Raw genomic sequence first — 12,707 nt, 5'->3', positions numbered from 1 at the left:
CCTCTTTTGCAATAGAGAGAAGCGATCCTAAGGCTGTGTGTTGTACAAATGCTCCATAACATACCATGACATAACATAACAAGGGTAAGAAATTTTTGGTAGTTAAAATATAGCGGGGTCAGCCATGGGTAATTAAAATATTGAGGGTTTAGCCAAGGATCAAGTTGCTATTTCTATTGCTTTTTGCAAGGCAGGCACCAAATTTCCTTAACCAGCTATTGTTTCTCCCTTCTCATTATCTGCTGGCCTCGATCCAGTGAATACTATGCACCACAGACAATATCTAACCAGTCCTATTTTTGAAGAATTATGGCCATGGAAACCACTGACCAACTCCAACCCAGTTCTATTATTACTTAGCAAAGTAATAAACAGTTTTTGACTTTCATTTGGGGGTTGTCTCTTTTGTGCAACTGAGACTGCTGCATTGATTGCGCTGGATCTGTTAGAAGCTTTTGATACTGTTGGCCAATCAACCCTCCTTGGATACATGGTCTATGCTATAAATTCAGTGGCAGGTTTTGGACCAGATACATACTTTCCACACAGGCAGGGCTCAGAAGTTTTACCTGGGTATTTCTATTCTTTGCTTCTGTCATTTGGGTTACCTCAAGGATCATCTCTTCTCCCTCTCTTTATTCTTACCCATGTGTTCCTTCGAACTCAAGTGATGGAGGACCATGGTCTTCGGTGCCATCAGTGTCTCGAAAATGCACAGTTCTGGCTTATTCCCCAGAAGGATCTGAGGAAAATATTGAGGGCGCTGGCTCCACCAGAACTGGATGCAGGGGAACTGTCATGAGCTTAATGGTGATTAAACAGAGGTTGCGTGTTCTTGAGTACAGCGTATCTAGCAATCGCCTAATTTAGTGGCAGGTAAATTTTAGCAAATCAGCCACATGTGAAGTCTTTTAGGACTGTGTATGTGTGTGTGTGTTTGTACTTGTGCTTTAAAATGTCAGTGAAATGTGCAGTCCCCAGACTGTCCAAAATATTGACATCCATGTCCTCTATGTCTAAACCCCGTGGCCATCTTTTTAGATTTGGCAGTGAGCTAACATAGCTAAAAGTAAAGAAGAAAATTCAACCCAAGGTATGATGTGGAAAAATATTATGAGCCCCATCTTATTTCGCAGAGTTAGAGCAATTCAAATGCAAATGCCATCATACATCGGTCTCTCACATAAGATACAGAAGAGGCTGGATGACAATTCCTTTCTGCGCTTTTATGGAATTGTTTTCATAAAGTCCTCCAATATATTGCAGTCTTTCACATTTCTGAAAGACGTTATGATTTATGTGGTGATAAGTTTCTCATGACACTTTGGGAATTTAAGTTTGGGCTTCTTTTTTAACTGGCGCTTGTATGGATTACCATGATGTATGTTTGTTTCATTAGATGCCCATTGCTATTTTCTGTTATGCTTTTGTATGTTGTGCTTTGTGTGGAATGTGCTGGTTTTGTTTTATATTTGTTATGTCATTCATTGAAGCTGTTGTTATGTCATTATTTGTGTTCTGCAAATAATAAAAACAAATGTATTGTGTCTTGATGGACTGAAACGCCATAATGTATGCATATTAATTACCCGAATCTTGGTGATTATGTTGGAGGTAAACGGGATTCAGTTTGAAGGCCTCTGTTAAATCTGTTCTCTTCTTGACCCTGAGAAAGCAAGACCACAAATATGTCAATAATTAATTAATATTGAAGCACAACAATTAAACAGTATCTAGAACCAGAACAACTAGTTCATGCAAAAGGTATGATTCCATACTGAGGGCATATGAAAATATGAAAATGTTTAATGTTACTTTCCTACAGTCAGAAGGCAATACACAGATTTAAATCTTAAAACTATCAAGTCTAACCATCGTACCACCATGCTCAATACAGATAGTTCCTGCTCTTAATGGGGTTGGCAGACACCAGCAATTGTCTAGTGGGGTGGATGTTCACCGTTTGACTTCTGTGACCCCCACTTAATTATTATCATAATCTGGGACCCCTACTAAATCATTAGAGTAATCTGGTGGCTCCCACTAAGTCATTACTGAAACCTGACCTAAGCAACTTTGATTATTTAAACTACAAAACAATAAACACAAATACTGACACAAGCATTCATCAAATACACACACAATTCAATTTTTCATTTAATTAACAAACATATAAAAGTCACATTATTTTGTTTTCAAAATTCAGTTGAGATTACCATGAATATTATTTTCGGTTTGATGCACTTGCACTGCTCCCACAAATGAATCTGAGGTTCATTTTTAGCCTTCAATTACAAATTCGATAGCATTTACAGAACGTTTTAAAATTGTCAATTTTACATTTTGCCTTTTTATATACACTTCATAAACAATATTTCATTTTCTAAGCAGTCGTGCACCTCCTGAGTAGACATTCCAGGCCCCAAGGCTCCTTAGGCCACAGGTTAAGAACTTCTGGTTTAATTATAGTAACCACAAAGATAAAATAAAAAATAAAAAATGGTTTCTCCGTTTGCTGTTATTCCAAAGATAGTAGAAAAACATTGCTTTCTGGTTCCAAATATCTGGTTTGATCAGTTGCTAATATCTGAGTAAGTACCTAGGTGTTTATTACAGGCACCACACAATCCAGGGCGGTAATTGTACATCCAGAATATACTGGTGTGCAAGTATGTTATTTACTGAGTGTGCAATTGTCACACCATTCGGAGTTTCAGACCTGGAAATGGGGTTAATGTTTTACTATTCTCTGTTTTTCCTTGCTCCAGAGTTGTTAAAAAATGAATACGTGGTGTTTTTACCATATCTCTAAGCCAGGGTGTACCTATATGCCAAACCCTGAATCACACAAATTGTCCTGTGATTTGGGATTGGGCAGCTGGAGTTTGCCAGGTATTAAATATATTTGTTTTGACAACCGCTCTGAATCCACATTAAGTTCTTACTTTTACCATGTTTAACCTTTTCTGGGTATGACAAATTTCGTTCAGATACATCAAAGTGTGTGGGGAGAGGGATGATGTAAAGTTAAAAGAGGAAGTAAAGATATTTTCATGTGCAAATCGGTTTGAAGTAGCTTTGTTCCTGTTTAAGGGATCTTCCTCAAACTTGTCAGACTTATAACAAGTTAAGACAAGTGGAGAAATATCACATTTAACGCTCATCTGATAAAGGGGATACCAAAGATGCTGTGGGGGAGGAGAAGGGGGTCAAAAATTGTTGGTTTCCTAATAAGGATAGCACACTTTTATGGATCTTCACAACACTTGGTGAATATGCAACACATTTAGCCTACTCTTGATATTTTGTGTTTCTTGCAAATCCACCAGGGTGGAAACACTTAAAAGGAGAGCAGCATTCCCTATTTGTACCCCCATTGCCGTCCGTTACAGAAGAACACACTGACTGGAATTACAACAAACTTGGCATGAAACTAGAACTTTAATCATGGATGTTTTTATTTGGTGGCCCCGCCATGCACAGTGATGTCATTTCAGATGTCAACAGTGATGTTACCAATAATTTCATGGAGCATGTCATGAGTGATGCTATATGTGAGACCATAAGTAGTTCATGGTGAGGGCATGTATTATAGTTTCTTTAGTTAACTATAATTGGTGAATTTCAGTAGTTTTTTAGTTTAAAACATTACATTTCATCTAAGTATAATGTCACCTTAATCTTTGTTTTCAGTAAATTTGTTGTTTTCAGTTATTTCTTTTAAATATGGTCAAATATAATGTAACATATTATAACCAGAGCCGACTGTAACATAATTTAACCTTTATTTTTTTCAGTGAGTGTTTGAGTTTTTTTTTTAGCATAAAGAAACAATATAAAAACTGGGCTTCATCAAACAGTAGTCCAAAATATAAAAGGCAGGCCTATTGGCTTTATCAGAGCGTGAGCACATCAACATATGTAAAGCAAACTTATTGACTTTGTCAATATGTTACCACAATAATTTATCAATAAGTAGAATCCAGTGTATTCCCAAGTAAATGGTTGTTATAGTATTTATTAATAATCATAAAGATATTTTAACCACTTGGGTGCACTGGACCAGCTGGTCTGACCTTTGCCACGGTCCCTGTGTGCCAAGGACGAGACCAGCTCGTCCTGCTAAGGCCCCCCCGTGGGCCTGGCACCCTGCTCCCCTGGCAGGGATGGAAGGGGAATCGCTTCCCCTTCCACCCCGCCCTTCTGACCCCCCATGGGGTGATTGCACGCTGACCTCATCAGACACTGCCCCCACCGCAGATCGGAGAAGAAATGCAAAAGCATTTCTCCTCGGATCACGTGGAGGGGACAAGAGAGGCATTAAATGAAAGGAAAGGACTTTCCTTTGATGTCTCTATCAGCATTTTGCAATGTGATTGGGCAGCAGAAATGCCCACTAGACACCTGAGAGTTTTTTTTTATTATATGCATAAGGGGAGCAGTCCCTTGGGCAAGGGCCGCTCCCCAGGAGGGCAAATTATTTTTAGGCCTTTCGGGCTATTCTAATTAGGCCGATCTGCCCTCAGGGAGGGCAGAAACTGCTAGACACCAGGGATCTTTTTTTTTTTTTACGTGGGGAGTGACCCCTTAGGCAAGGATCGCTCCCCTGGTGGATTTTTTTTTTTTAGCCCATTTCTGCCCCCCTTTGGGGCATGTCTGCCTATTTTTATTAGGCCAATCTGCCCCCAAGGGGGCAGAAACCACTAGACACCAGTGATTTTGTTTTTTGGTCAATTTCATTCATGCAAGGGGAGAGACCCCTTAGGCAAGGGGAGAGACCCCTTAGGCAAGAGTCGCTCCCATGGGGGGGCAAATTTGTTTTAGGCCATTTATGCCTCCCTTGGGGGCAGATTGGCCTATTGTAATTAGGCTAAATCTGCCCCCATGGGAGGCAGAAACCTCTAGGCACCAGGGATCATTTTTTTTTGTTTTATGTTTTTTAGATGTGGGGAGCAACCCCTTAAGCAAGGGCCCCTCCCCTGGTGGACAATTTTATTTTAGCCCATTTCTACCCCCTTTGGGGGCAGCTTGGCCTATTTTTATTAGGACAATCTGCTCCCACGGGGAGCAGAAACCACTAGGCACCAGGGATTTTTATATTTTTGCCTCAATTTCATGCAAGGGGAGTGACCCCATAGGCACAGGTTGCTCCCCGGGGGGTGGGGGGAATTTATTTTAGGCCATATCTGCCCCTCTTAGGGGCAGATCGGCCTATTCCTATTAGGCCGATCTGCCCCAGGGGAGGGGCAGAAACCACTTAGGCACCAGGGATTGCTGTGTGTGTATGTGTGTGTTTTGTTTGGGGGGGCAGCCTCTTGGGCAAGGGTCGCTCCCCATGGAGGCACATTACTGTTGGCCATATCTGCCCACCTTGGGGGCAGATCGGCTTATTTTTGGAAGGCCCATCTGCCCCCAAAGGGGGCAGAAAGCCCACCAGAGACCAGGAAGATTTTTTTTTTCAAAAATAGAGGGTGGAGGTATGGCCACACACCCCCACCCCAAATAAATTAATAAAGATAAAATAAATGGGGCCAAAGTTTTTCTGCCCTCCAGTGAGCAGATGGAGCAATTACTCCTGATCCACTCCCCGGGGGGCAGAAAGCCTACTGGATGCCAGGGAATAAAAAAAAAAATAGTGGGGTTGTGGCTACCAACCAGTATGGGTATGGTTATGCCCCCCACCCCAACTGAAAGGGTTAACAGTCTTTCAGCTCTCCCCAGCACACTAAAACATGTTATCCCACGGCAAGCAAGAGGACATTTGATTATTTTGGATTTTGGTTTTACATTTGGGCCATGAGAGCTTGTCTAACTCTCAAAATTGTCCCAGCTGGAATGGTGAGAGCTGCACTTTTTGGACTTTGGGGCGCTGCCATGTAGAAAAATCCACAAGACCTAAACACATCTGAAAACTAAACATTGGGGTGAGTCCAGGGTGGTGTGTTTCACACGCATCCCCACACCATTTTCTTACTCACAATGCCCTGTAAACCTCCAACTTTGCTGGAAATCACACATTCTTCCCATTTCTTTGTGACGGGGCCTTCTGGAATCTGCAGGAATCCACAAAATTAATTAAACCCAGCATTGTCACAGCCATACTGATAAAAATTCTGCCCCACTTGTCAGCCTAAAAATCATTTTTTTCAAACTGCCCTTTTGGACCCCCTTTGATTCCTCCTCAATTTTGACATGTTTTTGGCTCTCCCGTGTCACTGGCACTTGGCTCACCTACACAACTGAGGTATAATTTTTACCAGGAGACTGAGGGGAACGTTGGGTGGTAGGAAATGTGTCCTGGTGTGGTGATCTAACACAGAAATGTGAGAAAAATGTGATTTTATTAGCAAAATTTTAGGTTTGCTGAGGATTCTAGGTAAGAAACACTGGGGGATCTACGCATGTCACACCACCCAGGATTCCCTTGGGTGTCTAGTTTTCAGAAATGTTTGGGTTTGGTAGGTTTCCCTATATGGCTGCTGAGCCCAGGACCAAAAACAGGTAGATTTGTATTCAATATATTTGATGTGTCCACATAATGTTTTGGGGCATTTCCTTTCACGGGCACTAGGCCTACCCACACAAGTGAGGTACCATTTTTATTGGGAGACTTTGGGGGAATGCTGGGTGGAAGGAAATGTGTGGGTCCTCTTAGATTCCAGAACTTTCTATCATCAAAATATGAGGAAAAAGTGTTTTTTTGCCAAATTTTGAGGTTTGCGAAGGATTCTGGGTAACAGAACCTGGCAAGAGCCCCACAAGTCACCCCATCTTGGATTCCCCTAGGTGTCTAGTTTTAAAAAATGCACTGATTTATTAGGTTTCCCTATGTGCCGGCTGAGCTAGGGGTCAAAAGCCACAGCTAGGCACTTTGCAAAAAAACAAGTCCGTTTTCTTTGGGAAAATGTGATGTGTCCACGTTGTGTTTTGGGGCCTTTCCTGTCCTGGGCACTAGGCGTACCCACACAAGTAAGGTACCATTTTTATCGGGAGGCTTGGGGAAATGCTAGGTGGAAGGAAATCCGGAAGGAAGGAAATCTGTGGCTCCTCTCGGATTCCAGAACTTTCGGTCACCGAAATGTGAGGAAAAAGTGTTTTTTTTTTGCCAAATTTGGACTTTTGCAAAGGATTCTGGGTAACAGAACCTGGTGAAAGCCCCACAAGTCACCCCATCCTGGATTCCCCTAGGTGTCTAGTTTTCTAAAATGCACAGGTTTGGTAGATTCCCTATGTGCTGGCTGAGCTAGAGGCCAGAATCCACAGCTAGGCACTATGTATCCATGTTGCGTTTCCTGTCGCAGGCTTAGGCCTACTCACACAAGTGAGGTACCATTTTTATACGGAGACTTGGGGGAACACAGAATAGAAGAACAAGTGTTATTGCCCCTTGTATTTCTTTACATTTCTTCCTTCTAAATGTAAGACAGTGTGTAAAAAAGATGTCCCTTTGAGAAATGCACTGTAATTTACATGCTAACATGGGAACCCCGGAATTCAGAGATGTGCAAATAACCACTGCTTCTCAACACCTTATCTTGTGACCATTTTGGAAATACAAAGGCTTCCTTTAAACCTATTTTGCACTCTTTATATTTCAGCAAATTAATTGCTGTATAACGGGTATACAATGAAAACCCATTGCAAAGTGCAGCTCATTTATTGGCTTTGAGTAGCTAGGGTTCTTGATGAACCTACAAGCCCTATGTATCCCCGCAACCACAAGAGTCCAGGAGATGGAACAGTATATTGCTTTTAAAAAAATCGGACATCGCAGGGAAAAGTTACAGAGTAAAACATGGAGAAAAATTGCAGTTTTTTAACCTCAATTTCAATATTTTTATATTTCAGCTGTTGTTTTCTGTAGGAAAATCTTGTAGGATCTACACAAATGACTCCTTGCTGAATTCAGAATTTTGTCTACTTTTCAGAAATGTTTAGCTTTCCGGGACCCAGCATTGGTTTCACACCAATTTCTGTCACTAACTGGAAGGAGGCTAAAAGCACAAAATATAGTAAAAATGGGGTATGTCCCAGTAAAATGCCAAAATTGTGTTGAATAGTGGGGGTTTTCTGTTTCAAGTCTGCCTGCTACTGAAAGCTGGGAAGATGGTGATTTTAGCACAACAAACCATATGTTGATACCATTTTCAGGGGAAAAACCACAAGCCTTCTTCTGCAGCCCTTTTTTCCCATTTAAAAAAAAAAAAAACATTTTCGCTGTATTTTGGCTAATTTCTTGGTCTCCTCCAGGGGAACCCAAAAACTCTGGGTACCTCTAGAATTACTAGGATGTTGGAAAAAAAGGATGCAAGTTTGGCGTGTGTAACTTATGTGGACAAAAAGTTATGAGGGCCTAAGCGCGAACATCCCCAAATAGCCAAAAAAAGGCCTGGCACCTGAGGGGGAAAAGGTCTTGCAGCGAAGGGGTTAAAAAACATTTTTGTCCAACACAATAATAAACATGTAGAGAGTCGTTTTCTCACAGTCTTCAGGCCACAAAACCCAGCCATAGAACCTATCACAAGTGGTCCCGAACTCTCGCTGAAGAGCATACACCTCCAGATCAGAGTGCTTCAAAAATTATGGTAAATTCTGCTGTGGTCATGTATTCACAGACACAGGAGACTTACTTTGTGTTTTTTTTAAATATTGCTAGGTGGCTGCTGCACTCCCTTCAGCCCTCCACAACATAACCAAATGGTTGGTGGTGCCCATTCCCCTTATTGGGGCAACACCTGAATCCAAAAATATTGATGTAAGGCCCTGACAGGGCATTATGAAGTGCTCTTTGCTTGGAGCAGTACATAATAGTTGAGTGGCTCCGGGGAAGGATTGTTAGATAAAAAAAATTAAAGAAAAAAAAGTGCAAGCTCTATGGCGAGAGCAGCAAGCAGTGGGAAGGGGAACAAATAGTACATCAATCACGTTGGGAGCAGAGATGGGCACAGATTGACTTGAATCAATTTGTGCATGGCCCCTACTCCACAGAAATGCCAGAAAATGAAATTTAACCTGCACTGTCCAATTAATGAGCCTGTTTATAAGAATGACACTGAAGTGCAAAAACTGTAAGCATGGGTGGACTCCAAGCCCTTTTCAGCATACAATAGTGTTCAAAAAGCGAGACTCATGAGCTAGCGCATGCTCTCAAAGGCTCAACCCCAAAAATGAACTGTGCTGATGTTTCAGAATATATCAGAATTGCTACAAACTAAGTACTTGTTTTGTAATTCTGAAGTATGGTAGAAACAAATATTTGAATACGATCAAAGCACATCAATACAATAGGTGATGACATTTGCACACATTATCATTTGTGTGCAGTAAAACGATTTTTGTGCACATGTAATGGTCATTTCATTTGAAGTGTATTTCTGTAATGGCAGTGTGCAACCACATCATGCATACTCCACACTATGCTACTCCACTCCATTGCACTCTATGTCTTTCCACTCCCTGCCACGCCACTCCATTCTACGAGACTCCACTCTACGACATGCCACTCCGCTCTACGCCCCTCTACTCTAAGACACTCTGCGACACACCATGCAATTCAACTCCTCGCCACTCCAATCTGTGCCACATATTCCATGACACAACACACCATTCCACTCTATGCCTATCACGCCACACTACTTACCCTACTCCACTCTACCCCACTTTAATCTACCCCACTCCATTGCAATCTATCTCACTCCACTTCAGTGTATCCCAATCTACCCCACCACCTCCACTTTGCTGCAAACTACCCCAATCTACTCCACTCCAATCTACCCTACTCCTCTCCACCCAATCTATCAAACTCCACTCCAGTCTGCACCATCCCAATTTATTCACTCCATCCCAATCTACCCCACACCACTCCAATCTACCCCCTTCAATCCACCCCATTCTAACCCAATCTACCCCACTCCAACTCAGTCTTCCCCACTCCAACTCAATCTACTCCTCTACCACCCATTCTACCCCAATCTCCTCCACTATGTTCCAGTCAACCCCATTCCACTACAACCTACCTTGCTCCAATCTACCTCACTCCACTCCACGCCAAACTACTCAAGTCTAATCTACTCCACTGCTCCCAATCTAGCCCAGTCAACCCCATCCCATTCCAATCTGACCCACTCCACCACTAGCTACTGCACCCCACTCAAATCTATCCCACTCTGCTCCTATCTACCCATGTCTACCCCACTTCACTCCAATCCACTCCGGTCTACCCAGTGGAGGACACTAGCCCTTTATGTGGTATGTAAATACTGTGTAAAGGGTTCAGTGGGTTCCCCAATGAGTGGACAGGGCTTGCTATGCAATCCCAAAGTGCTCTATTTAGGAGTAGTGTAGACGAGCAGCCTTAGGCTTAACACAGAGGAGTGCAAGACATCCACAAATATACACAATAGTCGATAAAAGAGACACATAATTCAAAAAGGAGATCCACACCAATTTATAAAAATAGCAAGTATATTTATATATGTTCAGGCATCAGAGAAAAATCTTTCAGGTAAGAACATTTTTAAGTAGGAATTCTTTTTACTTTAAAAAGTGGACACAGTGCAATCTCTGAGTTTTGTAATGTTATCCTCTGGAAGGAAAAACAAGTTCTGCAAACAGGTAGAGGCAGCACCAGCAGTACACCACCTGTAGCACAAGGGCGGTCAGGTGCTGGGTGCTAAACAGTGTTGGGTGCCAAATGCGGAAAGAGGCTGCCAGGAGGCCAGTCTGAATGAGCCAATAGTGGGCCTCAGGCCTCAGAATGCTTGGGCAAAGGTATGCACCTTCGGGCCTCTTCTCTACGGCTTAGGGGTTATGGGTGCAGAGGTGTCTTTAGGTGTCCAATTTTCTTTACAACAGCAGTTGCAATGTAGGGGGGTGCATACAGAGGCTGCAGGCATTGTCGAGGATTTCAGGAGGGGTAAAACCACAATGGACTCAGACTCTGGAAGGCAGGGGAACCTTGTTGGCACCGGTGGTCCACCTCAACTCGGGTTGGAGACAGTGGGTGCAGTGGTGACTTCAGATGTCGGGGTTTGACAGTTCCAGAGGCTTGGGAGTCCCTTCTTTTGGAGTTTGCTGGAGAACAGGTACGCTATTCACTGGAGGTATTGAGCCTTTATTGAAGGCAAGCAGTCCTCCCGGGTTTTTGGAGTCATAATTGCAGGATGAGTTGTCTTTGGCGCAGATTTTGACGAGGGATACAGACAGACCGGCCGGGATCATGGTATCCGATCAGCTGTTTCTTTTCTCCTCTTCTGCTTTTGTGGCTGTTCTGTGTCCTTCACACTTCGCACTTCAAGTGGCAAGGTCATCAGCAGAAATACAGTCCCTGTTAAATACGAACTTTCTATGTCCTTGGTCTTCTTAGGGCGTCAGGATCTGCTTCTCTGGTGCCAGGGGCTCCCCTAAATACTGGTGGTTAGGGTAGTAGCCAATGGGCTACTGACCCTTAGGGTTGACTACACCCTCTGTATGACCACTTCCTGTGGGAAGTGGGCATAACCCTGTCCCAGAATTCCTAGGAACACCACCTCAAAGATGGCTACCTCTGAAAAATCAAGTTCACCTCATGTTAGCCCACCTTAGGGGTGGTACTAGCCTGGAGGTGGCACGCCTACCTAATTAGCTAATTTTGACACCTGTCCAGGTGCCACGTGGGCTCAGGACATGGGAGGTCGCTTCCTCTCCTGCGAGGGGAGCCATATTTGCATTTCAAAGGCAGCAGTCCTTTGAGGCTTGCTGCCTTAGGAAGGCTAATCATCAGGCCATCCTGTGAGAGGGTATGTTACGCCCTCTCTCAGGACAGGTTAATGTTCTGGGCCTCCTTAGATCAAAAGACTCTCATCCTAGGGTGCCAGAACCATGTCCCAGGGGGCAGGCTGGCATAATACAGTCAGCGAATACACCAGAGGCTAGTAGGGTTTCAGGTGGTACTTCCAAGGGGCCCTCTGGGTGCATGTATTGGTAAATCCAACTCTGGCATCAGTGTGGGTTCAGCAATACGAGATGTTTGATACCAAAAATCCCTATCTTCAGTGAAGCCATCATGTAGCTGGTGTCCAGCACATGCGTTTAAAATGGCTTCCCTGGCCACTTACTATGTCTGAGAATTGACACAGACATAGTAGGGGCATATCTTCTCTTACAGATATGCCCTCACATGTAATATAATGCACCATGCCTTTGGGCTGTAAGGCCTGCTGTAGGGGTGACTTACATATATTACACGGAGTGTTAGGGGACACTGAAATGGGATGTGAAATGGGATGTGAAAACAGTTGACTCAATGATGACAGAATTGCAATATTATACTGTCTATGAAAATGAAGATGTTTACCAGTTTAAAGAAAATTATGGTGACATGTTTTGCTATAATTATTATGGGCACCACTTCATACATAAAGCAAGCAGTCCAAAAACGATATTTGATTATAGACAATGGGGACATTGCCCAACTCCCCCGCAAGGGAGTTCAAAAACTTATTTTGAGAAGTTTGCGGATTTTTCTGGGAGTCATCAAAAAAATGCTGAGTCATATTATTTTAAGGTAACTCCAACTAGGGATAAACATATGTTATTGACCAACACGAAATTTATATATTCGGACTCCTTTGTTTCCCGGTTATCAATTGAAGGTTATGAATATTGGTCAAAGAATGTTGATTTGAAAAGTGTTTGGGGAACAAAAAATTAGCAGACCAAGGGTAGAG

General features: G+C 42.9%; 1 protein-coding gene across 2 annotated transcripts in view; it reads right to left on the bottom strand.

Moving 5' to 3' along the window:
• Positions 1 to 12,707, bottom strand: part of DDC (dopa decarboxylase) — a 505,341-nt gene that overhangs the window by 91,106 nt on the left and 401,528 nt on the right. For both annotated transcript variants that reach the window (XM_069216857.1, XM_069216865.1), the window contains exon 10: positions 1,590 to 1,666. In XM_069216857.1, coding sequence (XP_069072958.1) covers positions 1,590 to 1,666 — 77 coding nt within the window. The remainder of the gene's footprint in view (positions 1 to 1,589; positions 1,667 to 12,707) is intronic.

This window comes from Pleurodeles waltl, chromosome 2_1 (genome assembly GCF_031143425.1).
Source record: "Pleurodeles waltl isolate 20211129_DDA chromosome 2_1, aPleWal1.hap1.20221129, whole genome shotgun sequence".
NCBI lineage: Eukaryota > Metazoa > Chordata > Amphibia > Caudata > Salamandridae > Pleurodeles > Pleurodeles waltl.
The sequence above is the reverse complement of the archived record's forward strand: the minus strand, read 5'-3'. Positions and strand labels throughout refer to the sequence as shown.